The sequence below is a fragment of the Danio rerio genome, chromosome 19 (genome assembly GCF_049306965.1).
Source record: "Danio rerio strain Tuebingen ecotype United States chromosome 19, GRCz12tu, whole genome shotgun sequence".
Taxonomy (NCBI): domain Eukaryota; kingdom Metazoa; phylum Chordata; class Actinopteri; order Cypriniformes; family Danionidae; genus Danio; species Danio rerio.
The window spans coordinates 41,107,474-41,134,872 of record NC_133194.1 but is presented as its reverse complement, the minus strand read 5'-3'; the positions used below and the strand labels follow the sequence as shown (position 1 = coordinate 41,134,872).

The 27,399-nt window shown below is 36.5% G+C and overlaps 1 protein-coding gene across 8 annotated transcripts in view; it reads left to right on the top strand.

Annotated features, from left to right (window-relative positions):
• The window catches only part of col16a1 (collagen, type XVI, alpha 1), a 162,270-nt gene that overhangs the window by 97,452 nt on the left and 37,419 nt on the right, over positions 1-27,399 (top strand). For 4 of the 8 annotated variants that reach the window (XM_073931844.1, XM_009294358.5, XM_021468177.3 and 1 more), the window contains 22 exons: positions 2,226-2,261; positions 2,379-2,489; positions 3,564-3,608; positions 5,809-5,844; positions 5,945-5,998; positions 8,200-8,250; positions 8,326-8,457; positions 11,719-11,754; positions 11,837-11,944; positions 12,164-12,286; positions 12,784-12,837; positions 13,375-13,416; positions 13,524-13,559; positions 14,946-14,999; positions 15,089-15,157; positions 15,898-15,951; positions 18,847-18,873; positions 20,938-20,994; positions 21,111-21,152; positions 22,485-22,556; positions 24,728-24,781; positions 26,294-26,329. In XM_073931844.1, coding sequence (XP_073787945.1) covers positions 2,226-2,261; positions 2,379-2,489; positions 3,564-3,608; positions 5,809-5,844; positions 5,945-5,998; positions 8,200-8,250; positions 8,326-8,457; positions 11,719-11,754; positions 11,837-11,944; positions 12,164-12,286; positions 12,784-12,837; positions 13,375-13,416; positions 13,524-13,559; positions 14,946-14,999; positions 15,089-15,157; positions 15,898-15,951; positions 18,847-18,873; positions 20,938-20,994; positions 21,111-21,152; positions 22,485-22,556; positions 24,728-24,781; positions 26,294-26,329 — 1,329 coding nt within the window. The remainder of the gene's footprint in view (positions 1-2,225; positions 2,262-2,378; positions 2,490-3,563; positions 3,609-5,808; positions 5,845-5,944; positions 5,999-8,199; positions 8,251-8,325; positions 8,458-11,718; positions 11,755-11,836; positions 11,945-12,163; positions 12,287-12,783; positions 12,838-13,374; positions 13,417-13,523; positions 13,560-14,945; positions 15,000-15,088; positions 15,158-15,897; positions 15,952-18,846; positions 18,874-20,937; positions 20,995-21,110; positions 21,153-22,484; positions 22,557-24,727; positions 24,782-26,293; positions 26,330-27,399) is intronic. The other 4 variants (XM_073931847.1, XM_073931846.1, XM_073931845.1 and 1 more) reach the window with 1 other exon arrangement.

Below are 27,399 nucleotides of genomic sequence, written 5' to 3'. Positions count from 1 at the left end.
ACAATAATGTCTTTTTTAGTTTTGATTTAATTATTTAACTAGGATACAATATATCTTCTACCAGGGAGTCCTGGTCAAGACAGGCAGCATAGAACAAAGCTATAACAAAAAAAAATAATAATAATGCATGTCACAATATAAAAGTAATATAAACCATAATTAATTATTAAAACATGTGCACTGTTGTTAATTTACAGTCTTTAAAATATTTTTAACAATAGTGATAGATGGTACGGATTTGAAATGTAGTATACTTTGAAGCTCATTCAATACATTTGAAGCATACTTAGAGCATGCAGATCGACCTAACTCTATGTAAAAAAATAGCATCTTAGTAGTAGTAGTAAGTAGTAAAACTTTATTGTCCTTGACAGGAGATTTGTTTTGGGCATCGCCATATTGCTGCAGACACTCACTAAAACAAGCAATAAAAAACAGTAGAAAATACAACAATTACAAAATTGATGGTGCCAATTAAGATATACTCTTATTAAGTAAACCCACTGACACAGGTACAAAGGATTTCTTGTAACGGTTTAACCTACACTTTGGGACTCTATACTTAAGAGTATATCTGCTGATCTGGGGCCTCATGTAAGAAGACTTGCTTTAAATACATACTAAAACATTGCGTACACACAAAGCTGTAAATGTGCGTACGCAGTAAAATTTTAGATGTATGAAACACTGAGTATGTGGAACCCCATGCATATTCTCTTTGTACATCCGACTTAACGTGAAACTGAGCGCAAGTGCATGAGCGCAAAACCCCTCCCTGCCTCCTCCCCCTAATGAATATGCACAATATACACAAGAAATGCACGTACGCCAGGGCATGAAGTTTATACAAATTACAGTGATGTGTGCGTGCACTTGAACCAATGACAAATCAAGGGCACTATGATAACCAATATGGAGTTTTTTTTTTAAACATTCAGAGATGCTAAAGTATATCTCCATAATCCAATACTGATAGAAGTATACTATAAGCTAAACATTTTTGAGCTGCAAAGGAGAAACATTTTTTAAACGAAAATAAAAACCTAAAGTGGGTCTGAGTTTTTTTTTTTTTTTATTATTAAGCCAGTCACTTAAAGGGCCATGACACCCCTCCCACTTTCCGTTTAAGTTTACCTCAGAATTTTTTCCAAAAAAGCATCATAGTGGCCGTGGAGCTCCGCGATCTGAGGCAGGAGTGGGCATGGCCAGCAGAGCAGGGGAAAAGGAGGGGAGCGAACAACTGTTGTCAGTTAGCTCACAACATGATACACAAGTTGTGAGGAGACACATGATTTTATAGTTTACAAAGTTAAAATGCAAAGAAATAAACAGTAATTTAATGCCCTGCTACATTTGTCATTTGTAATTTCATATATAGATAATCACAATTTATACAATTGTAAAGATAATCATGTTTTTATAAACACTAAATGAGGACTTCTCCCTCAATCCTCGGGTCTGAATGCAGACTCAGTGCAGAAGGTCTCTTGCCCTATCTATTTTAACCATTAGCCCTGCTGGTAATCTGGAGGATTGTTTTTAATCTGGAGAATGTTTCATGAATCTTTAAATATTTACAGTATAAGATGCAACTTTTTCACACATTTAAAATGTGCTAACATTTACATTCAATTTCATAAGAAAAATGTAGGTCTGTGGTAAACCTAACTTGACAAGTTTACATTCTACAAAATTATCTACACAAATTTGCACTCCAAACTTAAAAGAAACAAAACAGATTTCAGTTTCATGATTTGCTGCGATGTGTCTTAATTTTAGTTGTGTATTGTGAAGTTATATTTAGGCTAATCTCAATCTTATTTGGACTGTTTCCAAACAAATCAAATTGCTGGAGTTCATAATAAATCATATGTTCATAAAGATATTTTAACATTGATTAACATGTGCACAATCAGGGGTGCATTTTCTCAACTATCAGCATCTGAACATGTGATATTGATTAATGTATTGATGACGTTAATATAGAGCAAGTTAAATCAGCTGTTTTGAATGAATCGTTTGAATGGATCATTTTTATTTATACCAATACAAAGTAGATGATAAAGGTTCACACACACACAGTTTTGATGATAGCAACTTCCTGTGTATTGTGACAATTACAACACATCTCAGTGTTCATTTCAAGAGGGTCAAGGAAATAAAAATGAAATTTACTGTTTGAGGGATTTTCCCTATCTCTCTCATGCATGGTGTTTATTTCTTAGGGGGAGGCAGGGGTCGATGGAGCCAAAGGTGAAAAGGTCAGTCGTCCCACGTTTTGGTCAAAAAGACTACTTTACTTAAATTGCAACTTAATTTTGCAAGTTCTCTCAAAGTCGTGCTTTTAAAAGTCTTCTCATATAATTTTTTTGTCTTAGGGTGAACCATGTTCCGGCTGTCCATCCAATGGACTAAATCCAGCAGGCATTTTGAAGCAGACTCAAAAGGGAGAGAAGGGAGATCCTGGTGTTGGGCAGAAAGGAGAGCAGGTGAATGTGATGGACTGATTTCTCATTGACATCCAGCACACATCATTAAAAAAAAAAACATCCACATCACTTTTTCCCACAAGTTCTGAAGTGCAGAAAATTACAGCGCAAACAGTTCTTGATTTCCACTTCAGCAGCTGCGTCTGTGAGCGTGCAGGGATGCATATATTGGCTCATGCATAATCGCAGATACTGTAAGACTGATCTGTATAACCACGCATTTGGCTCAGAAATAAGCCTCAGGCACAGATGCTTTTAGAAATTGTTTGTAATGACAGATTGGGGAATTAATAAGCCAAGGCTTTCATTTTTATGTTTGTTGAACAAGAAAATGTGCACTGATTATGGGTGTAAATTTAAATGTCATTTTTTGGTTTGGGTAAATGTCATTTTGACCTTAGTGTACATGATAAATACAGTGTTGTTTTAACCGTCATTCGCTGGGAATTTTATTTAAAAGTTCCAGTTTTATATATTTTTATTTGAATCAATAGAAATTGAGTCTTACATCTTAATATTGATCTTTTAATATTTGCTTTTTTTATTATATGGCACTCCTCCCATTCAATTATTTTACAAATTTGATCATTATGATAGGAAACAAAGTCTCATCTTTCAAATTGAAATGAAATTTAAAACTATCATTTTTAATAAATGTTTTTTGGAAAGGTATTTAGAAAATGTAGATTGCGATTTAGACTTTATGTGACTTATGTTTATTTAACATGTTTGGTTCAGTGTGGAATATTATATCTAAAGTAAAATTGCTGTTAAATGTAGTAATTTGGACTTAAATCTTTAATATCATAATAAAATGCAAATGATATGACTCTCTGTTTAGTTTATAGCATTAGCTGAGATGTATATTTGTAGATTGTTCTTGGAATTTATAATTGACAGAACCACAATTTCTTTAATTGATTATAATTTGAAATAATTGTCTGTTTATTTTCCTCTTTTCTGTTCTGAAAATGTACAGAGCTTTAACTTAGCTAATATGTGTACCAAACTGTCATTCTTTGTGTACCTTTTATTATTTTATAACTTCTTTTTACTTGATATTGATGTCTACAGGGAGAACCAGGACAGATTGGCTTTGGTGGACTTAAAGGAGAAAAGGTATCTGCATTTCTTCCATTTTGATGGATTTTAACACTATTATAGACAGCGTAAGCATATTCAATGACTCCAAAAAAGTAGTTAGACACATTTAAATGTTTGGATGCTATTGCGTTAGGTAATAAAAAAAACATATAAAAAAACAAAAAGATTTAGTGGAACATCTCTGTGCTTAATGTGATGAACTACAGCTCTCTGGGGCACCTGTGAAAAACTGACTTCAGATATCCATTAACTATGACCTAGGAAACCTGATGGTTGAAATAACTGCGAAAGTTTAGTTTTAGGAAAAGTTTAACTAGTCTTTTTTCACCAGTGTCAGTTGCTTTTTTATAATAATATTTGGTATGCTTATATGTTTGGCTTATGTATGCGAATACTTTTTGTTCCATTGTGCATGTATGCAGTGTTTGTATCAGTATCAGAATCAGGATGGGCTTTATTCACCAAGTGTGCTCAAACACACCGGGTTTTTTTTGTGGTTTAGAAAAATAAAACTTTCTCTCTCTCTCTCTCTCTCTCTCTCTCTCTCTCTCTATATATATATATATATATATATATATATATATATATATATATATATATATATACAAGGCCGGCGCGTCCATAGAGGCGACCTATGCGGCCGCTTAGGGCGGCAGTATAGAGAGGGCGGCGTCTGCGACACCTCCCTTACCACCCGTGTACCCGCGTCCGCAGTTATGTCCGTGACACCTCCCTCACCACCCGCGTCCTCAGATATATTCACGCATAGGCGACAGAATAGAGAGGGCTGCTTCAATGACACCTCCATCAGCACCCGCGCATCCTCAGTTATATCCGCGCATAAGGTGGTAGAATAGAGAGGGCAGCGTCCGCGACACCTCACTCCCTCAGCAGCCATGCATCCTCAGTTATATCCGCGCATAGGGCGGCAGAATAGAGAGGGTAGTGTCCGCGACACCTCCCTACCTTCCTCAGCACCCGCGCATCCTCAGTTATATCCCGGCATAGGACGGCAGAATAAAGAGGGCAGCGTCCGTGACACCTCCCTCCCTCAGCACCCGCGCGTCCTCAGTTATATCCGCACATAGGGCAGCAGTATGCAAATGCCTTGTTGATGCCAGAGGTAAGAGGAGAATGGCCAGACTGGTTCGAGCTGATAGAAAGGCAACTCTAACTCAAATAACCACTCGTTACAACCGAGGTATGCAGAATAGCATCTCTGAATGCACAACATGTCCAACCTTGAGGCGGATGGGCTACAGCAGCACACAACGGGTGCCACTTCTGCCAAAATTGGACAATAGAAGATTGGAAAAACATTGCCTGGTCTAGTCTCGATTTCTGCAGCAACATTCGGATGGTAGGGTCAGAATTTGGTGTCAACAACATGAAAGCATGGATCCATCCGGCCTTGGATCAACGGTTCAAGCTGGTGATGGTGTAATGGTGTGGGGGATATTTTCTTGGCACTTTTGGGCCCATTAGTACCAATTGAGCATTTGTGTCACAGCCACAGCCTACCTGAGTATTGTTGCTGACCATATCAACTCCTTAATGACCACAGTGTACTCATCTTCTGATGGCTACTTCCAGCAGGATAACGTGCCATGTCATAAAGTGTATATCATCTCAGACTGGTTTCTTGAACATGACAATGAGTTCACTCTACTTAAATGGCCTCCACAGTCACCAGAACCTCAATCCAATAGAGCACCTTTGGGATGTGGTGGAACGGGAGATTTGGATCATGGATGTGCAGCCGACAAGTCTGCAACAACTCATGATGCTATCATGTCAATATGGACCAAAATCTCTTTGGAATATTTCCAGTATCTTGTTAAATTTATATCATGAAGAATTAAGTTAGTTCTGAAGGCAAAAGGGGGTCCAACTCTGTACTAGTAAGGTGTACCTAATAATCTGACCAATGAGTGTAGACTGTTTATGCACAATGAACAAACAAAGCATTGTTGACTGCTTTGACTGTGCAAATAAAAAATAAAATAAAATAAATATTTATATAAAGTGTTTACAAATAAGTGACTTATGTTAATTATTTGAAGCCAAACAAGTTTTATAAGCAGTGCATTGTAAAAGAAAATGCAGTCATTTCAGAATCAATAAAGTGACAGAAATGATTAATTAATAAAGAAATTAATATTTAATTTATCTAATTCACTAATTTTTGCAATACATTCTCTTCTCTTATTTGCAGGGCAATGCTGGCAGCAGAGGAAATGAGGGTAAAACTGTATGTTACCTTTTCTTTTTATTAATTATTTTTTATTCTTTTCTGTGATTTATGACTGACCTCAGGATTAGATTAATATGCAGATGTTGATGTTTTTTAGGGCAAACCTGGTCCAAGAGGGCCAAGTGGGAAAGATGGAAATAAAGGAGCCAAGGTGATTTAGCTCAACTCTGAGTTTCTTATTTTGCAGTAATTGTAATGTATTTTGAGAGTAACCTCACATCACCAGAAGACACAGAAAAAGAGGACAATCGGAGAGCGAAATGCAATTTAAAATGTCATAGAAGTTAGTGTAGTTACCATTGATAGGTTGATATTGATTCTGAACTTTTTGAACATGATGCTCTTTTGATCATTTCCAATAATTCTGCACTGGCTGGACTGAAAATCTGACTTTTCTTCCCAGAACTCTTTGCATCTTACAGTTTTTAACGTATAAACATGCAAGACTTATTTATCTCTCAAATGCTATATATATATATATATATATATATATATATATATATAAGGTGTGCGTTGTGTGCCTTAGTGTCCCACCAGTGATAATATAAAGCCACATCGCACTGCTACGAGTTCGATGGCACAATCATGTATATAAAAAGAAAATCAAACACGAAGAGTCTAAAAACCCTTTTGTTAGAGGAATTACTTTCTTCTGCCATTCCTTCACATCTGCAGCTGACATCAGAACTGCAGCTAGAACAGAAGACCAGAAACCATTGCTACTTCACCAACGTCACTTTAGAGCTAGCATTTGAATGATTCTTTAGCGTAATGTCTAAAATGATGACAAAACAGGTGATTTTGCTGAGATTTTAAGATTATAAGGCTGAACAGCATGTAATGCCATCATTCTACAGAGATTTCCCAATATTTCTCTGTTGCAATTGGGATATCACAATAATTAACGCTGAAAAAAAGCAGCGCAATCACTTCTAGATGGCTGTTGTGTTTGTGATAAGGAAAAACACATTTCTGTTTACTGAACTAGTCTGCTGTGCCAACCAAAACTTAGGGTTATACAAAGGGTGGCCAACACAAAATACACACATTCCTAATATGCGAGTCCCATCCCACAATCAATACACTACACTTATATGGTATAAAAACAGCACTACAACATACAGAGAGATCAACTTAGAATATCACTTACCTGTTTAATAATGATTTGATCAGGTGTAAGAAGAAATTACAGTGTTCTTCTCTTCTAGTCGCTTATTATGTGTTCTTTGTTGTCATCTTGTAGATGGACAACATCTTTGGTCTGCTCAATGACAGGCTACAGGCTGTCTCTCAGAAATTATAAATATTTAAAATAGGCACTATCCTTATAAACAAACTGCATCTAAACAACCACATTCTTGACTGAAAAAGCCTCAAAAGTACATTATGTTGTCCAACAGCAAGAATATTTGTCAAAGTGTCCTCTGCTTGTCGCTGTATCTGGGCAGAGTAATACTCAAGGGTGAAGGGTTAAGAGACTGGACGAATGCTGTTACTTGCAGAATATCTCATAGCTATCAGCCAATCAGATTCAAGAACTAGTCAGAATATATTATTATTATTATTATTATTATATAACTTAAGAATTGCAATACAGCTTAGAAACATGCAGTTGCAGAAAATGAGGTTGCAATTCTGAAGAGAAAAATTGTCACAATTGCAAGATGTCCATTCAAAATTTTATAGAAGTCTATTAAGAAAAAGTCAAAAGAAGCAAAATCTATAAATAAAACAACAGGCACAAAATGTCAAAAATCTGACATAATTTATAAATTTTACATACAATTAAGTAGAAAATTGACCTACTCAATTGATGTTGACTGACAAAATTATGAGTTTTAAAGTCATCATTATGAGATAAGTAAAAATTATGACCTAAAATAAAAAAATGTATTTACTTAAGCTGATTAAATAAATTTTAATGTTAAAAATGGCATAATTCATACTGTAGATGTAATCATTTAAACTTGTTCTTCGTTTAATTATGAGTATTAGTATGTGATAATGAGTTCTGAAGAATGATAACTTCTGAGGTGAAAGTTAATGAGGTGTTAACTTGTAATTGCAAAATACAGTATAAAAACACTGTTTTGTTCTTGCATTTCAAAGTTATCACATAGTTTAGATGTATTGGTTATCTAAATTGTGAGAAATACACTTTGAATTGTGGAAAAGATCAGAATTCTGATGTATAAACCTCTGGATTGTAAGTTGTGGTTGTGAGTCAGAACTTTGAGATAATTATCTTTTTTAAGCCTTCGTTGAAAATTAGCCTCCACTTAAACCACATAATATACCTTATTATAAATAAAGTAACAGCATTTTCAATGATAATCTTATGCTCTCCAACAGGGTGACACTGGCCTACCTGGTATAGGGACACCTGGTCTAAAAGGTGAAAAGGTAAGTCGATTTTAGTTTTTTTCTGCTTTACATGGATGTGCTTCCTTAAAACACACAATGTGACTTATTTTTAAGGGGGACTCGTGTGGGGCATGCCAGTCCTCTCCCTCTGAAGTGGGAAGTGGCCCACCTACAATAAAATTGACAGGAGAACGTGGACCTCCAGGACCCGCAGGCCCACCAGGAGAAGGAGCTGAGGGCAAACAGGTAAACCTAACTGTTTTAGGGTGACTCTATGGTACTCTTTCCATCCGTTGTTAACACATGTTAAAGTACTTCTCTTTTGACCACTTGTGAGCAGATCTCATCGTAGCCCTTTCCTCTAATTTAGTCACAGTTCATTACTTTCAATGCAGTGCACAAGTGCTGCTCAATGAGCGGACCCATGTTAGATGACTTACTAGGGAGCGGGAAAGCAACTGAATAAAATCAACATAGACTCATTCTGAAAACGTAGCCCTATATACATTTCAGGAGATCGCAAATTATGTAGCCAGAAGTCCATATTTATTAAACGGAACGCTACATGGCGGTATGACGCCTTTTCTTTTCGTGCTTTCCAGCTGACCGCTTACTTTCATATGAACGGCTTTCACACTGTTACAAGTTTGTCTAGTTAGATCGCTATGTATATAACGACTTGAAATACAAAGAGGAGTTGACCATGAAGGACAGGGTTTGAGTCCGGCGAAGAACGGTTTCAGAAAGCGGGTAACACAAAAGCCAAAAAATAAAATAAACAAGTAAATAACCTGAGAAAGTGGTAAAATCTGAACACATGGTTAAAAACAGGCGAGGGCTTTTTCTGGATTGCATTTGAAACCTGTCGGTTGGGTTTAGGGAAGTGGGTGGGTCAATCTGTGCTTTTGAAAACACTATTGGTTGGGTTTAGGGAAGGAGGAGTGTGGGTCAGTCGGTCAGTCAGTCAGTCAGTCGACAGTGGCCTCTGTGGATTTACTTGAGAACAGCAGGCTCGAATGGCACTCTTAAGAGAGAAAAAGCGTACACAGTGGCCACTGGTGGATTCGCAGAAACAAAAACTTGACATATTTGGCGCTCTCCAGAAATGTGTATAGTTGTACATTTTAAGAATGAGCCTTGGTTGAATTAATTGTTGGGGGGGGAGATGTTTGTAAAGGGTGGGGTGGTGGGGGGAGGTGTTTGACATATATGAGGACCGGGAGGGACGTGTGATTTCCGAGAGATTATTACTGGTTTGCGGGCATCCGGGAGTCTCTATGAATTTTGCGGGAGACTCCCAGAACTTCCGGGAGACTTGGAATGCCTGAAATTCATCCTATAAGCTTTGTTTTGCACATATCTTTAAGTAATCAATAGAGAACAGCTAATTTAAATACATTTTACATACTTTTATCATATTTAGCATTGTCCACTTATAATTAAATTGGTAGATGCTCTTATTAATATCTACTGAAAAATGCACGTAGTTGACAAATAAGAAGTAAAAATGTTTTTTTTTTGTGAAACACTATTTTTAAGATTTTTTTTATGTTTATGTAGTTTGCAGTTTGATGTTTGAGAAAATATAAGGGGCAACTAACTTGATAAATTCTTTCACTGTTTTTTTATTTATTTTTTTATTTATATGTTTACTGAATTATATCTTAAATACAGTTGAAGTCAGAATTATTAGCCCTCTTATAATTTTGTATATTTTCCCTCAATTTCTGTGTAATGGAAATTATTATTTTTCAACACATTTCTAAACATAAAAGTTTTAACAACAAATTTTTAATAACTGATTTATTTTTAGCTTGCCATGATGACAGTAAATGATATGTTACTAGATATTTTCAAGAAAGTAGCTTAAAGTGCAATTTGAAGGCTTTACTAGGTTAATCAGGTTAATAAGGCAAGTTAGGGTAATTAGACAAGTCATTGATAGAAAAATTGAATAATAAAATATTGCTTAGGGTAGCTAATAACATTGCCCTTAAAATGTTTTAATAAAAATTGAAAACAACTTTTATTTTAGCTGAAATAGAACAAATTAGACTCTCTCCTGGGGAAAAAATATTATAGGAAATACTGTGAATAATTCCTTGCTCTGTTAAACATCATTTGGGAAATATTTGAAAAAGAAAAAAAAAATCACAGGAGGTCTAATAATTTTGACCATAATTGTTTGTCATGGTGTGACAGAATGAAAATATAGAAAAAAAACTCTTAAAAAATATAGAAATAGCATGAGAGGGATGCATTGTAATTATTGGACACTTATATTGCTGTTTATTTTATATGAAATTATGATATATATTTTTTCTTTATGGCTAATTTTCAATATATGGGATGTCACACCAAAGGACAACAAACTTAACAATCGTGAAGTGGTTCCAAAAAGTCTGAGACAAAAATGAACAGGTGCATCTCATGCGCATCGCAGGGGACTTCAGTCACTTGATCTTGAATGGGGCCTTTCAACAAATTAAAGTTTTCAGTGGAGTTGCAGACTTAAAAAGGGCATGTAAGGTAGTGCCATGGTTAATAGATTACATGGTTTTCAGTTACAAAAGTATCAAGTTCCTATGTTATTATTATTTACTAAAATAGCCTCTTGTGGGTGGCATGGTGGCTCAGTGGTAAGCATTGTCGCCTTACAGCAAGGAGGATGCTGGTTCGGGTACCAGCTAGGCCTGTTGGCATTTCTGTGTGGAGTTTGCATGTTTTCCACATGTTGGCGTGAGTTTCCTCCGGGTGCTGCAGTTTCCCCCACTGTCCAAAGACATCCACTAAAAGTGAATTGGATAAACTAAATTGGCCGTGTGTGTGTGTGTGTGTATGGGTATTTCCCAGTACTGAAAGGGCATCTGCAGTGTAAAACATATGCTGGAATAGTTGTTGGTTAATCAATAAACACTTGTAAAATCTGGCGTGAGGTATTTATTAATGAGTTTTAAGATATTTTTAATTTATAAGAGCTGTAGTTCATTGAAACAATCATACCATAGATTTGCCACAAAAATAAATCATTTTAAATGTATAACACGTCAGTTAAAATAACAAGAGGTCCATGAAAGACAAAGACATTTTTAACTATTCATTGCATTTTAAATGATGACAAAATTAATTTTATAAATTTGTTTCATGTGTGTCTACAATAATCCAATGTCACGTCAACAATCCATCTACATCAGTAATTCTCAAACTTTTTTCATCAAGTACCACCTCAGAAAAAAATTGTTCCTCCAAGTACCGCCATAAGGACCAGTATTGAAATACAGTAGCGTAGTAGGCCGAGTGAAACAGCTACACCTCTGCACAGTTTAAAAACGTGGTAAATTTACTATTATTAAAAATATTTATTAATATTGGCCACTTTAAACATTATTAATAGTAACATTAACACTGTACTCTGCTTATATGTAGATCTACATCTTTAATTTAAGGAACCTTAAACAAATGTAATATTAAAATGTAAACTTACCTTAAGAATGTTTGTCTCAACAGGGGCCACCAGGTCTTCAAGGATTCAAAGGAGAGAAAGTAAGTTATTAATATGTGCAAATAAAATGTTAACAGTACCTCAACCTTTTCTCTGCATTAAATATCATATCTATGTCTGTAGGGTGATCAGGGTTTACAAGGAGACTCAGGTACACCTGGTACACCTGGAGTCGCAGGACCTCAAGGAGAGCCAGGCAGGAACGGTCTTAATGGACTAAAAGGAGAAAAGGTCATTGTCACATAACATTGATCATGCGGGGCTCATATTAATTACATTGCAGTAAATTATGTGCCGTCAGTGGCAATTTTAATAATCATTCATCAAGTTGATGTAATAGATTACGCCTTTAGAAAAGTATTATACATGCAAGAAAGACATCACTATTTAAGCATGCTTTGTCATCTAGAAATCTGTTTTTTCTAAACGCATCTGTGTCCGTATGACCAGGGAGATGCTTGCGACAGCTGTCCGTCACTCCCTGAAGGAAATGGAGATGTTGTTGGCTTACCGGGACCTAAGGGAGAGAGAGGAGAGCCGGGTTTGCCAGGCGAGGGCCGAGAAGGGAAACAGGTGCACATTTTTTGCTGTCTTTCTAAATTAATTAGTAGTTTTGTTGTGAGTGTTACACTTATTTTATCATCGAAGACTTTTAGGACAACACATACATTTAATACACAAATAAACTTCATCTATATACAGTGACATCACCTATATTACTACAGGTTAACTATGTTTACATATAATTACTTTAACTGTTGAAGAGCCTATATTATCAAATAGGTTTATAAAAAAGGTCATATTTTGGTTTTGGTGGTCTTAATCAACAGGCTGATATGCATGCAAGGTCAAAAAACACCTTCATTGTCTTATAATATGCATTTATTTTTACCTAATTATCCCAACGACTCCATATGATTCGTTCAAAGATTCATTTGTTCCCAAACCTCTTCTTAACAAGATGCTAACCTGCGCTGATTGGTCCAATGACTCAGTCTATGAACAAAAACAAAAAAAACTTGCTTATACATCTTGCAAAATCTAAACTCTTCCTTTATTTACTTCTGTAGGGTCGACCAGGCCCACCTGGTGTTCAGGGACCTCCAGGACTCAAAGGAAGTCAGGTAAAGTTACTAACACATATGTCAGTCCTTTTTATGATTATCAGCGATCTAGAGGCTTCAGATCGCTAACGGAATACAAATCTGCCATTGCATGAACCACGTATCCAGTCATGCACCGCTCACACGCACCTGTTCCTCACTCAGTTGATTACTGAATGATGAGCTGCTCATGAACTGATTAGATGGACTTCAAATACAGCACGCACACTCACATCCAGCTGAGAGTCTTGTTTAACGGTATCTGTAAGCATTACAGCGCATTTTTCCTTGTTTAGCCTAGCTGTGTTTTGACCATTGCCTTTTTTTATCATTTTGATTCATTCCTGCTGTACCGACTGTTATTTGACTACTCTATTGGATTTGCCTGCATGTACCTGTTTGACCCTGTTGACCATTGCCTGCCTGACCATTCTCCATAATAAATCCTGCATTTGGATCAGTACTTCAATTTACAATGTCCTTCACATTACAGACACATTTGTGTGCTGAAGTTATAAGAGTGACTATAGAGTGATGGTGTTTTTTTTATTTCATTAGGGGGATTCTGGGCCTGCAGGTATTGGCCTTCCAGGACCACAGGTGAGTTGAAAAAGCTACTGAAATCAGTCCGAAAAACTCTTGATGTGTGAAGGTCTGCTGTTTGAAGATGTTCATGCTGTTTGTAATGTTTTGATGTTTTCATTCAGGGCGAGCAGGGACCTAGAGGCTTTCCTGGAGCTGCTGTAAGTGCATGAAAAGTTGTTTGGTCTTGAATGTTTGCACATGGGTTTGACTCTTTGAATTGTCTTTGTTATTACGTGTCTACATTTATGTGATGCATAAAAATTAAGGCCAATACAAAAAGAGGAGTTCTCTAAAACTCACCAAGGTTGTGTATTTATTTAAAGAGCCCCTATTAGACATTAAAAAGGGTCATATTTTGGTTTGAAGGGTCTTTAACAACAGGCTGATATGCATGCAAGGTCAAAAACACTTTCATTGTCTTATAATATGCATTTATTTTTACCTAATTATCCCAGCAACTCCCATATGATTCGTTCAGTGATTCATTTGTTCCCAAACCCCTCCTTAGCGCAATGCTAATCTGCGCTGGTTGGACCGATGACAGCCTGTTGCGATTTGTTGACAGCGTTCAGCGCGAGACAGAGAGAAATGCCCAGGGCGGCTTATCAACAATATCGAAGTAGTCAGAGTGCAGAGTGTATGTGTGAGCATACCTGCCAACACTCCTGTTTTCCAGGGAGTCTCCCATATTTCAGACCCATCTCCCGCCACCCTCCCGTTTATTTATTTATCCCAGAAAACTCACGTAATTTCAATGACACAGCACAAGGCTGGGCTATAATGCTGAGGTATTTTTGCAAAAATAAACCTCAACCACTGACTCTTCAAAGTTTTATCTTTGGGTAGAGAAAATAACACTTACTTTCCCCTCACACTTCAAATAATATCCAACTGAGCACAGCACAAGTCTTCATGACTTGATTCAAACAGGATCTGCTGAAATGTTTGTGGGCGGGGCTGCAGGTTTCAATTTCCCGAGTTTGTGCGTGCAAAAATTGGGTGGGGCTTTGGTTCTGTATCAACATCACCCCGAAACGGCTAAAGATGATTCATTTGAAGCACTTTGAGTCGACTCTTTTATAAATGAATCAATAGTTTTAAACTCTGTGAACTTTCAGATTTAAGCCTTAGCTGGATATTTCACTTCACTTAGAGCTGTGTGACTCAATTCATGGAAGGTCATTTTCAAAAACTCCTAATAGGGGCCCTTTAATATATTTTAAAAGGAAAGTTATATATATATATATATATATATATATATATATATATATATATATATATATATATATATATATATATATATATATAATGTTGACAAAGCCAATTTATTTTTGTCAGATGCTTCAAAAGGAATTGTGATATGGTGGTATAATACTCAAGAAATTGTTGTTTGATAAATAGATAGTTCGTAGAAAGTTTTAAAATGTATAAAATCTTTTGGTAGATGTAATGCATAATTGCTGAAAAGCGTCTTACTAACTCTTTAGTCTTTTGACCAGCAGAGTATGCATCACAAATATAAATTCAAAATGTGCATTCTTCAGGGTCCAGAAGGACGTTCAGGACTCATAGGGCCAATGGGACCATCAGGACTAAGGGTAGATCACCAACACAATAACGTAGTGATCAATAACAGACATTGGATCTGACCTAATTGCTGTTCTGTTTTATTGCTTTATATTTATAGGGTCCAAAGGGAGAGATAGGACCACCGGGGCCACAGGGGCCAATGGTAACAGGACCAGTCGGACCACCGGTAAGAATCTGAGATAAAAGATGGACAAAAACATATATTTACACACACAAAGCCAGGGAAGCAATTATTTTGTGTTCTCTTTTATTTATTTATTTATTTATTTATTTGTTGGTGATAAATTGTATTTATGTATTATTAAATTAGCATATGACCAAAAATTATTAAGTTGATGAAATCAATGAAAGAATTCAATGGAATTCAATCAAACTATCAATGTTACTAACAAAGTGAATTAGATTTTCTTACATGAACTTTAAAAATAATGTATCAATGTAATGTAATGTTATAATGTACATTTATTTACCATCTTTAACAACAAAACTCTTTCTCAAAAAAATATGTTAAATAAGATTTTAATATAACTTCATAAATATGTTTTGTGGCATTAAAAGCATTTCCAAAGTGTTATCCACTTAAAAAAAAAACTCAATTTTGTGTTATTTTTGTATAGTATGTATCTAAGACACTGTAAAATTAAATGACAAAAAATGTCATGACAGCAAATGTTTGTACAGTATGTTACTTTAACTTATTTTATTAAGGTTATCAGGTTTCAGCTAATTTAGTTTTTTGTTGTACAAAGTTTAACTTAATGTTTTAGTCAGTGTATATATTAGTTAAGATAACTAAAAAAGTTTATTTAATTTCAACTTAAATGTAAGGCAGTCAGAATTTTTACAGAACACACAGTCTAACTTTTTTCTTGTTCTAATAAATGATTTATATATTCTGTGTTACAGGGTCGGGATGGTACAGCCGGATTCCCTGGAATACCAGGACAAGATGGGGCTCCCGTAAGTTATTTATTTAGACTTCTCCAGCAGCTTATTTTGACACACGCTGTCATTACCAAACTCACACGGGCATATTGTCCTCTATTCATTGCTCTGGCATCAAGAGACAGCATCAAACAAACTCGAGGAGATAAAGGCAGTCTTGCCAGAGCTTGTCTCATTAAAAAAGCAAAGTTAGTGTTGACTATTCTCACATCAGATGTTAATTACCTGGGGCTTTGTCGCTGAGAGCTTGAAGAGCGATGCCAGAAACAGACTCAGGTCAAATCCAAACCCTAACAGCAACAAATTGTCAGCCTAAATCACATCACCTGTCACTGATCCTCATCTGACGGACCCAGGAGAGTCCTGCAGTAGCTATATTTCCATCACATTTGGTTTAATGAGTGTTTTAAGGTATCCATTCAAGAACAAATAATGGAAACACTAAATAAAATTACAAATAAATAAGCTTTTAACTCAAAAAAGTGTTTATGCTTGCTTAAGGTGGTTTTTGCTGATCAATAATGATAATGGATGGGAACACAATTAACAAATAAATTCTGATGTAGACAACATTAAACCAACATGTCCAGTCAGCTGTTTCCACTAAGGGGTCTTTGAGGTTTCTTTATTACAATATCCAAAATAACTCTCCCTCCTGTGAAATTTTTTCAAATATTTTCCAAATGTTTTTTTTACAGTATTTCCTATAACATTTTTTCATCTGGAGAAAGTCTTATGTGTTTTATTTCAGCTAGAATAAAACCATTTTAGGGTCAACATTAGTAGTCCCCTTAAGTAATATTTTCTTTCGATTGTCTACAGCAGGGGTTCTCAACTGGTTTGGCCATGGGACCCACATTTTTACATGGTCATCAAGCCGCGACCCAAATTTTTAGGAACTATAATACAATTTTAGGAATTATTATTAATTTGTATTTATTTGTTAACATACACAAGTAGTGACAGATACATCATAAGACATTCACAGAGACTTACAAATAAACAATATTTTATTGCTGTCATTTTTTAAAAATGGATCAAATTAAAGAAATATTAGAAAGTAAAAACGACAAATACTGTAAACGGTGGTTAGGGTAAGGAAATGTTCAGTTACCATGAACTAAACTGAACTGTTAATCAAACACGTTGTCTGGTTTCTAAATGTTATTTTAATTTAGAAGGTTTTATAACGAACATTAAACCACAATTATTACAGTTAATGTGAATAATGCTGGATGGAAATGCATCTGCCAATTAAATTTGATTCCAGTGAATATTAAATTACCATATTTAACCACTGATGGAATACCATCCTGTTTTAATGCATTTTAAAGTATCAGGAACTAGTGATAGAAATCACTACAGAGTGGTCCCTTATTACTCGCAAGAGTTAAAGTGCGTTCTAAAAATAACCTGCAATAGGTGAAATCTGTAAAGTAGTCCGCTTTATTTTTGCATGTATTATAGATGTTTGAGGATTGTAAAACTCCTCACTACACTATTTTCTCCGATTTTTCTGCATTTCCATACTTTTCTCTCTTTTTTAAACACTCGCGTAACTTTTACCTTCCTTTACCATGTACAGAAAACCAACAAGCCTTTAAATGTGCAGAATGTTTCTTAGACATTATGGGGTTTTTTGGGGAGAAAACTTGCAAAAATACTTTACAGCACTTCAGAGTCACACTTGCTTGGGATCAAAGATTTGTCAATTTGGCATTTTGTACTGTACAGGAGACATGGCATGGAGGTGATTGATTGACAATTGTCTACAGCCAGTCAGGATACCGAACACGATGCGCTGTAAAATAAATAAAAAAAAAAAACATGTCAAATTGCACACAAAAAAATCCACAAAACTGCAAGACCTCGAAAGGTGGACCACGTTATGGCGAGGGGTACCTCCAAACTCCACAAATACCACCGAACTTCCTATACCATTTTAGAATTGTATGTCTACTTTTTAAATATTGTCAAAACTATGAAAAAATACAGTTCGTATTCTTCAAAACATAGGGGAGGCCTTGTATGGCCACTAATAGAAACTGAATATCAACTGGTGGTCATGTTTAGTACTGCGATCAAATCTTACTGGAAGCTAATTTTTGGCGATATCGACTTTAAATTTAGAATATAATTTATTTAGATATTAAAATGATTTTCTGTCAATTTTAGGCCAAAACAGGTGCAGCTGAACTTAGAATTATTAAACCCCCTGAATTATTAGCCCCCCTTGTTTATTTTTTCCCCAATTTCTGTTTAACAGAGAAAAGTTTTTTCAACACATTTCTAAACATTATAGTTTTAATAACTCATTTCTAATAATGGATTTATTTTATCTTTGCCATGATGACAGTAAATAATATTTGACTAGATATTTTTCAAGACACTTCTATACAGCTTAAAGTGACATTTAAAGGCTTAACTAGGTTAATTAGGTAAAAGCAGGTTAGGGTAACAAGGCAAGTTATTGTATAACGAAGATTTGTTTTGTAGATAATCGAGAAAAAATATAGCTTAAAGAGGCTAATAATATTGACCTTAAAATGTTTTTTAAAAAATGTAAAACTGCTTTTATTCTAGCCGAAATAAAATAAATAAGACTTTCTCCAGAAGAAAAAATATTATCAGACATACAGTAAAGATTTCCTTGCTCTGTTAAACATCATTTGGCAAACATTAATAAAGAAAAACAAATTAAAAGGGGATTTAATAGTTCTGATTTAAACTGTATATATATTTATTGTTTAACTAATCTTATCTTCAGCTGTTCAAAAAACTTCATGAAAATGTACCTAATTTGCATTTTAGCATTTTTTTGCAAACTTTTAAAGATTCTCTTGACATTAGGATGCAAATCTGGTTATTGTCATAACTGAGCATTTGTGTTTCTCCTTGTCTGTCTTACAGGGAGTCAAGGGGCCCAAGGGTGACAAGGTAAGTGTCTGGATCAGTGAGCTGAAGAGGGAATTTTGAGGTCCCCCAAAGCTGTGTGAGTGTGTGTGCAGGAAACAATGGATGGGAGGAGTATTGGTAAAAGCGACCGTCTGTACGCACCATGATGTGTCCACCCTAGAGACACAAACAGACGCACATGTCTGACAGAAGAGTTTGACAGCACAGAAGAAGTAAAAAAAAATGCCCTGAGCTAAACCAGGGCTATAATTGGTGAATATAACAGCTGTGATCTTAAATCTGACAACATCACAGAGAATCAAAGGGAGAGGAAGCGAGCGTGAGTTCGATGAGACAGAGAGAGACCTCGAAAGCAGAGCTCTGGAAATGCTTCATTCTTTAATGTCCTCTGTTGTCTCCCAGACTAATTTGTCTAAACACAGAGGAAAGTGGCAGCTGATATCAAATGATGCACATTCCTCCTAAGTGTGATGAAGTGCTCTGTCATTCCTGTTGAGTGCCAGGATACAATTTTACAGCAGAACCTTTTGTGATTTCGACAGTTTGTCATGTTGTGACATTTTGAAACGTGAGCTTTCACACTGTAAAAAATGCTGGGTTCCACACAATTCATTCATGTTGTCCCAACAAAAATTAAGCTAATTCTGTTGTTTTAACTCATTTTACGTAAGTAGTTTGAACAAGCAGCAAGCAAGTCTTTTTTGAGCTTGTATGCGTGGGAGAGGAGCTTGCATATTAGTGCTGCAATAATAATAATAATAATAATAATAATAACAAAAATAATAATTCCTCACATTTATATAGCGCTTTTCTGGACACTCAAAAGCGCTTTACACATTTTTGGGGTGAATCCTCTTATCCACCACCTGTGTGTAGCATCCACCTGGATGACATGATGGCAGCCATATTGAGGCACACTGCACCCTACACATCAGCTGATTGGTGGAAAGGAGACAGAGTGATGAAGCCAATTATGATATGGGGATGGTTAGGAGGCATTGATGGACAGAGGCCAGTGGACAAACTTGGCCAGTATACCGGGGTTAAACCCCTATTCTTTTTTGAAGGACATCCTGGGATTTTTTATGACCACAGAGTCAGGACCTTGGTTTAACATCTCATCCGAAAGATGGTGTTCACTGATCAGTATAGAGTCCCCATCAATATACTGGGGTGTTAGGACCCACACAGACCGCAGGTTGAGCGCCCCCTGCTGGTCTCACTAACATCACTTCCGACAGCAACCTTCCCATGTGATCCCTAATCCAGGTACTGACCAGTCGTAGCCCTGCTTAGCTTAAGTGGGTGACCATGTGAGAGTTGCAATAATGGAAATGTCACTCTTAATAATGTAAATAAAGAAACTTTGGTCCCACTTTATATTAAGTGGCCCTAACTAATATGTACTTACATAGGAATAAATAGTTTGTTACAATGTACTTATTATGCAAATACATGTATTTACTGTGTACATATGCTTGATTAAATACATGTATGTAATTACATCTGTAATTAACTTTTGTAATTACATTTGTAAATACACTGTTGACCATCCCTTACACCTTAACCTACCCTTAAACCTACCCATACCAGCAAACCTGTCCATAACCCAACCTCTATCCCAACCCAAAAGCACCACAGGTGTTCTCAAATACATTATAAACACAGTAAGTACATTTTATTTATTTTTTTGATGTAAGTACATAGTAGTTACGGACACTTAATATAAAGTGGGACCGAAACTTTTTTTTAATTACACATTATAGACATACATTTAACTAAAATAAGAATTAAAATAAATGAACAGCGTCATTATTGTTATGTTTTTAAATGATCGCATAAATTGTATAACATATAGAAACATTTTATAATCAATGTAATTTATTCAAATTTTTGACTTTCGTATTGTCTTCTATAAACAAACATCTCACAATGCTATAGCCACCCTAAATAATCTGTAAACCATACAGCAACATTCTAACAACCTTTCAGAATCCACCCACATATCATCACCTTGGTCTAGTTGTGTCATGGTGCTAAAAAATGTACAAATTATGATTTAATGATTTTTTGTGTGTGTCATAGGGTGAACCAGGAGAGTGCAACTGTTTGCATAATATGTTTCCTGGAACTGGCGGACCTGTAAGCCAATGTTTATTTTATTGCTGTTAATCGTGAGGACATTAGGACATTATACATACTATATATACACAACTAACGTCATTTACAGAACTGATTTTAATTGCATTTTTTTAAAGGGAGTCCCAGGTGGTGAAAACAGGGTACAGCCAGGTCCTCAGGTCTGATTTTCTTTACATTTTTCCTCCCAAAAATTATATACAAGTTGGAAAATAATAAACCAGAAAATTATCAGTATCTAAAAGATATGATTCACCCAAAATGAACATTATGTCATTATTTAGTGACCCTCAAGGTTTCAAAGCTGTGAAATAAAATATTTGAAAGAAAGTGGGTAATCAAGCAGTTGCTATGGAATAACAAAATATTGGTCACATTTTATTTTGATGAAGTTACATTGCATCTACATGCCAACTAATTCTCATTAGATTATAAGTAGACTGTTAGTGTATATACTCAAATGGACCATCAAAATAAAGTGTTACCAAAATATTGTATGGGAATCAATGGGGAACAGAAACAGTTAGAATCAGTACAGTTTTTTTTGTTTTGCATTACATACAGTTAACAGGGTCTAATTGAGATTCACTTTTTGCTATATTTAATGTCTAGTCAAATATTATTTACTGTCATTATGACAAAGATAAAATAAATCAGTTATTAGAAATGAGTTTTTAAAACTATGTGAAGTTTATTCATAAACTAATTTCGAGAGGAGCACGTGATTATGATTGAACACTGCTGGTTCTAGCATGCATGATCCACCAATCAGGCCATTCCTAACCCACTATAAAGAGCCAGGGTTTTTTCACTACAGTCATCTTTGATTTGAACAATCCCCCCCTTCCACCCCTACCTTTTCATCTTTCCCTCCATAGGGCAGCACGGTCTCCCAGTGACTAGCACTGTCGCCTCACAGCAAGAACTTCACCGGTTCTAGTCCTTTAACTGGCTGGTGGTCGTTTCTGTGTGTAGTTTGCATGTTCTTCCCGTGCTTGCGTGGGTTTTCCCCGGGTCCTCCGGTTTCCTCCCACATTCCAAAAACATGCACAACAAGTAAATTGATAAATCTAAATTTTGCAATACAGGTAATCTCATAATGCAGCACATCTTTTAATAGCATTCAATTTTTAGTCATCAGTTCTTATCAAGGGGGAGTTGTCGAGATCTACCTGAGCTCAAGGCTCCCCTCTCTTCCTCCAAACGGGAGGGAGCCCAGGGCTCAAGAACCTTTGAGCTCAGGGCTCTCTCCCGGGACAGCATGCCAAACTTGCTTATAATCAATCATCAGCTAAGTGTGAACTCTTGAATATGTTTAGAAATGTGTTGGAAAAAATCTTGTCTCTATTTAACAGAAATTGGGGAAAAAATAAACAGGGGTGTCTAAATATCCATAATTTAAAGATTTGACTAATCCAGAGAGGTCATTTTAATTATTAATAGATAACTGCCTTTTAACTCCCACTCATTCAAATGTGCTTTCTTAATCTTAGGGGCCTCCTGGACCACCGGGCCCTCCAGGTCCTCCAGGCCCCCAGGGCTTTACTGGAATCCCAGGCCCACAGGTGAGTATTAAACCGATGGAATCAGTGTGTGCGTGTGTGTACGTCTGCTTTTTCTCTTTGTACCTCCTCCATCCTGCACTCTTTGTGGGGCTTCTGTATTGGGAAGGCCTGCATGGGTAAATCCGGGCTTCAGCTAAAGCATATTTAAATGGCACCAATAATTTGTTTGCATATAAACCCCAATGTTAATTTAGCAAATAATGGTTAATACATAAATGTAATTTAATGTAATGCAATGTAATGTAATGTCATGCAACTGTAAAGTAGTTTGTAAAATAGCGCCCTGTTAAACTTTGCTGTTAAATGTGCACGCTTTAAAGGGGCTTTTCTTGGTTAGCGCCGTGGGATGTGCTTTGCTTATAAAAGTTAATGTAGATATTAATGTAGTTTGCAAATCTAAAGCATTAATGCATAGTTGCGCAATAAAATAATATGAATTAAATGTATTATGTACATTAAAATATTAACTAATACATTAAGTAAATAAGTGTTTGGGGATCATGCTGCTTTTTCTTTTTAAAAACCATGCAGTGCTCACTGTGAGATAGCTATATTTAATATGCAGTGTTGGGCAGTAGCATCGCTACTATCTTAACTACATTTCTCAGTAGCGTGGCGGTAGCGTAGCTACTGAAAAGCTATTTGATTTAGAAAGTAGAAAGCTTTTTTTCTCAAGTAGCGCAGTAACATTCACACAAGCTACATTTACCGATCACCGATCAATTAGTGACAGCACTAACATACACAGAGCTGTAAGGCAGATGAAAGTAAATTCATATGATGGCGAGAATGACCATTATTTCTTCTTCCCCTGCTGAAAAATCCAGCTTAAACCAGCCTAGGCTGGTTGGCTGGTTTTAGCTGGTCGACCAGGCTGGTTTTAGAGGGGTTTTGGCCACTTCCAAGCTGGTTTCCAACCATTTCCAGCCTGGTCTTAGCTGGTGAGGCTGGGAGATGACCAGGTAAAACCAGCTTGATTAGCATAGCCAAGCTGGTAGTGCAGCCAAAACCAGCTATATCCAGCTTAAACCAGGCTGGTCAAGCTGGTTTTAGCTGGATTTGGCTGGTCATTTTCCAGCCTGACCAGCTAATACCATGCTGGAAATGCCTGGAAACCAGCCTGGAAATGGCCAAAACTCCTCTAAAACCAGGCTGGTCAACCAGCTAAAACCAGCCAACCAGCCTAGGCTGGTTCAAGCTGGATTTTTCAGCAGGGTCCAGTTTTACGGTGGTCGACAACAAACTTTTTGTCGTGTTATATCCACCTTTTGCTCCAAAGACAGGGGTGCAAGTTACTGCAAGACAGGGGTGTAACATGAAGGGGTGTAACTTGTAGTAAGTTATAGGTGTCACTTGCAGTTATCGAGATTCCATTTAACCAGAAAAAATCTCGCAACGAGATGTCGTTGGCAAGATGGCAGGCTTCTTCATCTGTTTTGTCATAACAGTTAGTCTACTCAGTGTCACCCCCTGTTTGCTATAGCATTTTAGTATTTTAATTGTGTTTTAAAACAGCTGTTTATGTTTAATTCAGTATTATTTGCAGTAAGTAACTGAACTTAACAAGTATGCCTCATATGTTTCATTAACAGTTTTATTGATCACTAACTTGATTGACTTGAATTTAAGTTGCTTTGATTTAAAAATAAAACAAAAATAGCAAAAATAGCTCAGCTGCAGCTAAACTACTTTTGCCGAATAGCTTTTAGCTTAGCTTGCTACATTTCCCGGAGGGTAGCTTTTAGTGAAGTTAAGCTACATTTGAAGTAGAGTAGCTAATAGCTTAGCACACAAAATTTTTTAAATAGCTTGCCCAACACTGTTAAAACGTGTATTTTTATGCTCATTCGACATCATGCAGATTTGCTAGAAGAATTGTGATGGAATTTAAGACCCTCGATGTGGCAAATTGACTTGTATTTGATCTCACCGTGAGCACTGAGTGGTCTTTAACCTGGTGTTGTGTTGATTTCCCAAGCCACAGAAGAACTGAAATGTAAAAAATAATAGACAGAGAAAGGCAAGCGAAATGTAAATGTCTACTGCGAGCTGGAACACAAACCAGGAGAGGGTCCAGGGCTTTGGCTACTTTCCCTCTGCCCCGCTGGAGAAGGAGGTGTCCAGATTGTGGCCGCAGGCTAAACCAATTCAACCTCAGTTCCTTCTTACAGGGTATCCCTGGCAACGATGGCTTACCAGGGAAAGCGGGTCCACCGGGCCAAGCAGTGAGTAACCAGACGGGGGAGCAACTAGTGGAGTGCAACAGCTTTATTACAGTATATAAACAGCCCGGTCGGTCGACTTCTGTGTTAGAAGGGGAGCGGGTTTAAAGAGGTGCAGGGAGACGAGGTGATTCACAAGCTACAAAAAGGAGCCAGTAAGCAAGGTGGCTCTGTAACAGCATGTCCCTTATGGGCGCCAACGGCCCCATTACCCTTTCAGTGTTAACTCACCGTCTCCCAGGCTTTGTATAATGGTAAACACTGCCATTGTGCTGAGTAACGGTTTGGGTGGCCATTACTGTGAGTGATGTGCTGTACAAAAGGAGCCATTAGATCTTTGGTTGAAAGCAGGATTTCTAAATTAATGGCCCCGTCTCTCTGCACGCATATTTTTTCAGCTGGCCTGAGGCCCATCCTGGAATCAGAGCTCCAGGCTTCGAGCCTGCAGTGGAAATTTGGCTGGACTTCAGTCCCGGTTCACTCTGCTTCACTTCTATCACAGACTCTGACCACCGAGTTCTTCCAGAGCACAATCAGATCTAAAAAAAAACAAACAATTAAAAATCATTCTTTCAACTCTCGCTCGCCAAACTTCGAGACCCAACCCTTACGATTAATTTGGATATAACTAAACTAGTTTGCCTAAATAGATTAAAATAAATAATGTAAAATAACGTCAATAATTCAGATGTTTTATAAAAGTATAAGCGCATATCAATTTCCATTTTTAAGTCGTTTTCGTAATTAAAGTAGTTTGAATTTAAAGTAATTTAAAAGTGATTCCACTGAGCTGTGGAGAGCCCAGAGCAGCCAGTGCTGAGATGCTCATTTCACCTTCAAGAGCATCTGAGGGCCACTCTCATCCTCAAGCTCACAGGTTTAACTCTTATTTCAGTCCTTTATAACCAAAACTAGGCCAAGTGCATGTAATAAATTGGTTGGAGCTGAAGTGGAATTCCCTAAAACTCTTCAACATATTCTGGGATTCGCTACATTCTCCACATATGTAGGATACTTGTAAATTTCAAGCACGTTGTGGGTGTTGCACATAGGAATGTTGGAAATTCTGTGTTTTTTTTCGTCCTTCTGAAAGTCTTTTGTGCTCTGAAACTAATTCCTTTTTTGTTAAGTAGCATAATATTTTCAACCGTAACTAATTGTGTTTTGATTTACATGTTTATTGATGCAATTAGTCAGTACACTGTTTTGAAATGACTGTTTAATGGATGCTGCATAATTTGAAAGAATTTATCGTTTTAAATTATTCTCGGTAATTTCATGCAAAACTATTCCCTTATTAAAATTGGGTTTTGTTATTAATGGCATAATGAGATCATAGATTACGAAGCAGTGCTTTTCAAAAAATTACTTTTAGTATAGTGTAGTGCATTGCTTTCGTCTCTCCATAGTTACGTTCTTCTGGAACTCTAATGTTAAGTGCTCGTTCAGTCTTTGCGTATTAGGTAAGTGTTTTTGATGCAGTTGCCATGTCTGACTGTGTTCTCCGTCTTGCAGAATCTCCTTCCTCAGGATTCAGCTTCTCCAGGAAAGGTAACTAACTAACTGATCAATATGAACTGCAGGGGTTTGACAGCTGTCTCTCTTCCTCTCTCGCTGGTGTTGTTGTAATGAAAACTGCTATTATTTGTTAATGTGTACTGTATAGAAATGTTCACATTAGTATTAGTTTAAATTCCACTCCAAATTCTGCACATACTTTTAAAGAGTAAAACATCTATACTGCAGTTTACATGCATTTTTCATTTGAAAGATGGAATTTTTAGTGCAGGGGTCCTGCAGGATAGGCAAGAGATGAGGCAAGGGAAACCCTGCTGTAAATTGCATAAAATCCAACATTGGCTCATTCTGAAAACATTGAAATATATATATATATATATATATATATATATATATATATATATATATATATATATATATATATATATATATATATATATATTTCTGGAGATCGATAATTATGTAGCCAGAGGTATGTATGCATATAGCTGCATTTTGTCTTTATAGGGAACGCTACGGGGCGGTATGACGCAGTCTCTTTTCGCGTTTACCAGCTGACCGCTTACAACTGCATGGACAGCTTTCCTGCTGTTACCAGTTTGCTCAGTAGCTTGCCATATACGTTGGCGGACTTGAGACAATAGCCCCTTTCACACATACAGACCTTTCCGGAAAATTGGCGGCAATTTTCCGGAAAGGTTGTATGTGTGAACAGGTCCTTTTTGAAAATATCGGTAAATTCGTTCTAGCTATTTTCCGGAAAGAGAAGTTGTAACATTACCGGCAATTTGCCGGAATGCTGCGCTGTGTGAATGCAGAAGGAAGATTGCCGTAATAAGCGCGTGCATGTCTAGAACGTGCTGACGTGAGACGTCTGCTTTAGCCAATCACAACAGTCAGACGCATTTACATCCGCTCGGTTTGTGAGAATAAAAATCTTTGAATATTTTTCCAGACACATTTAGCAGCTAGAAGTTAGTCAGATCACGTTTATATGTTCTTCTTAATGCCAACTGTGTAAATAATCATCGGTTAGATGCTTATGATAAACCGTTGTTTGTTTACCTTCAAGCTTTGCGTGTGCCTGTGAAACAGCCTGTGAG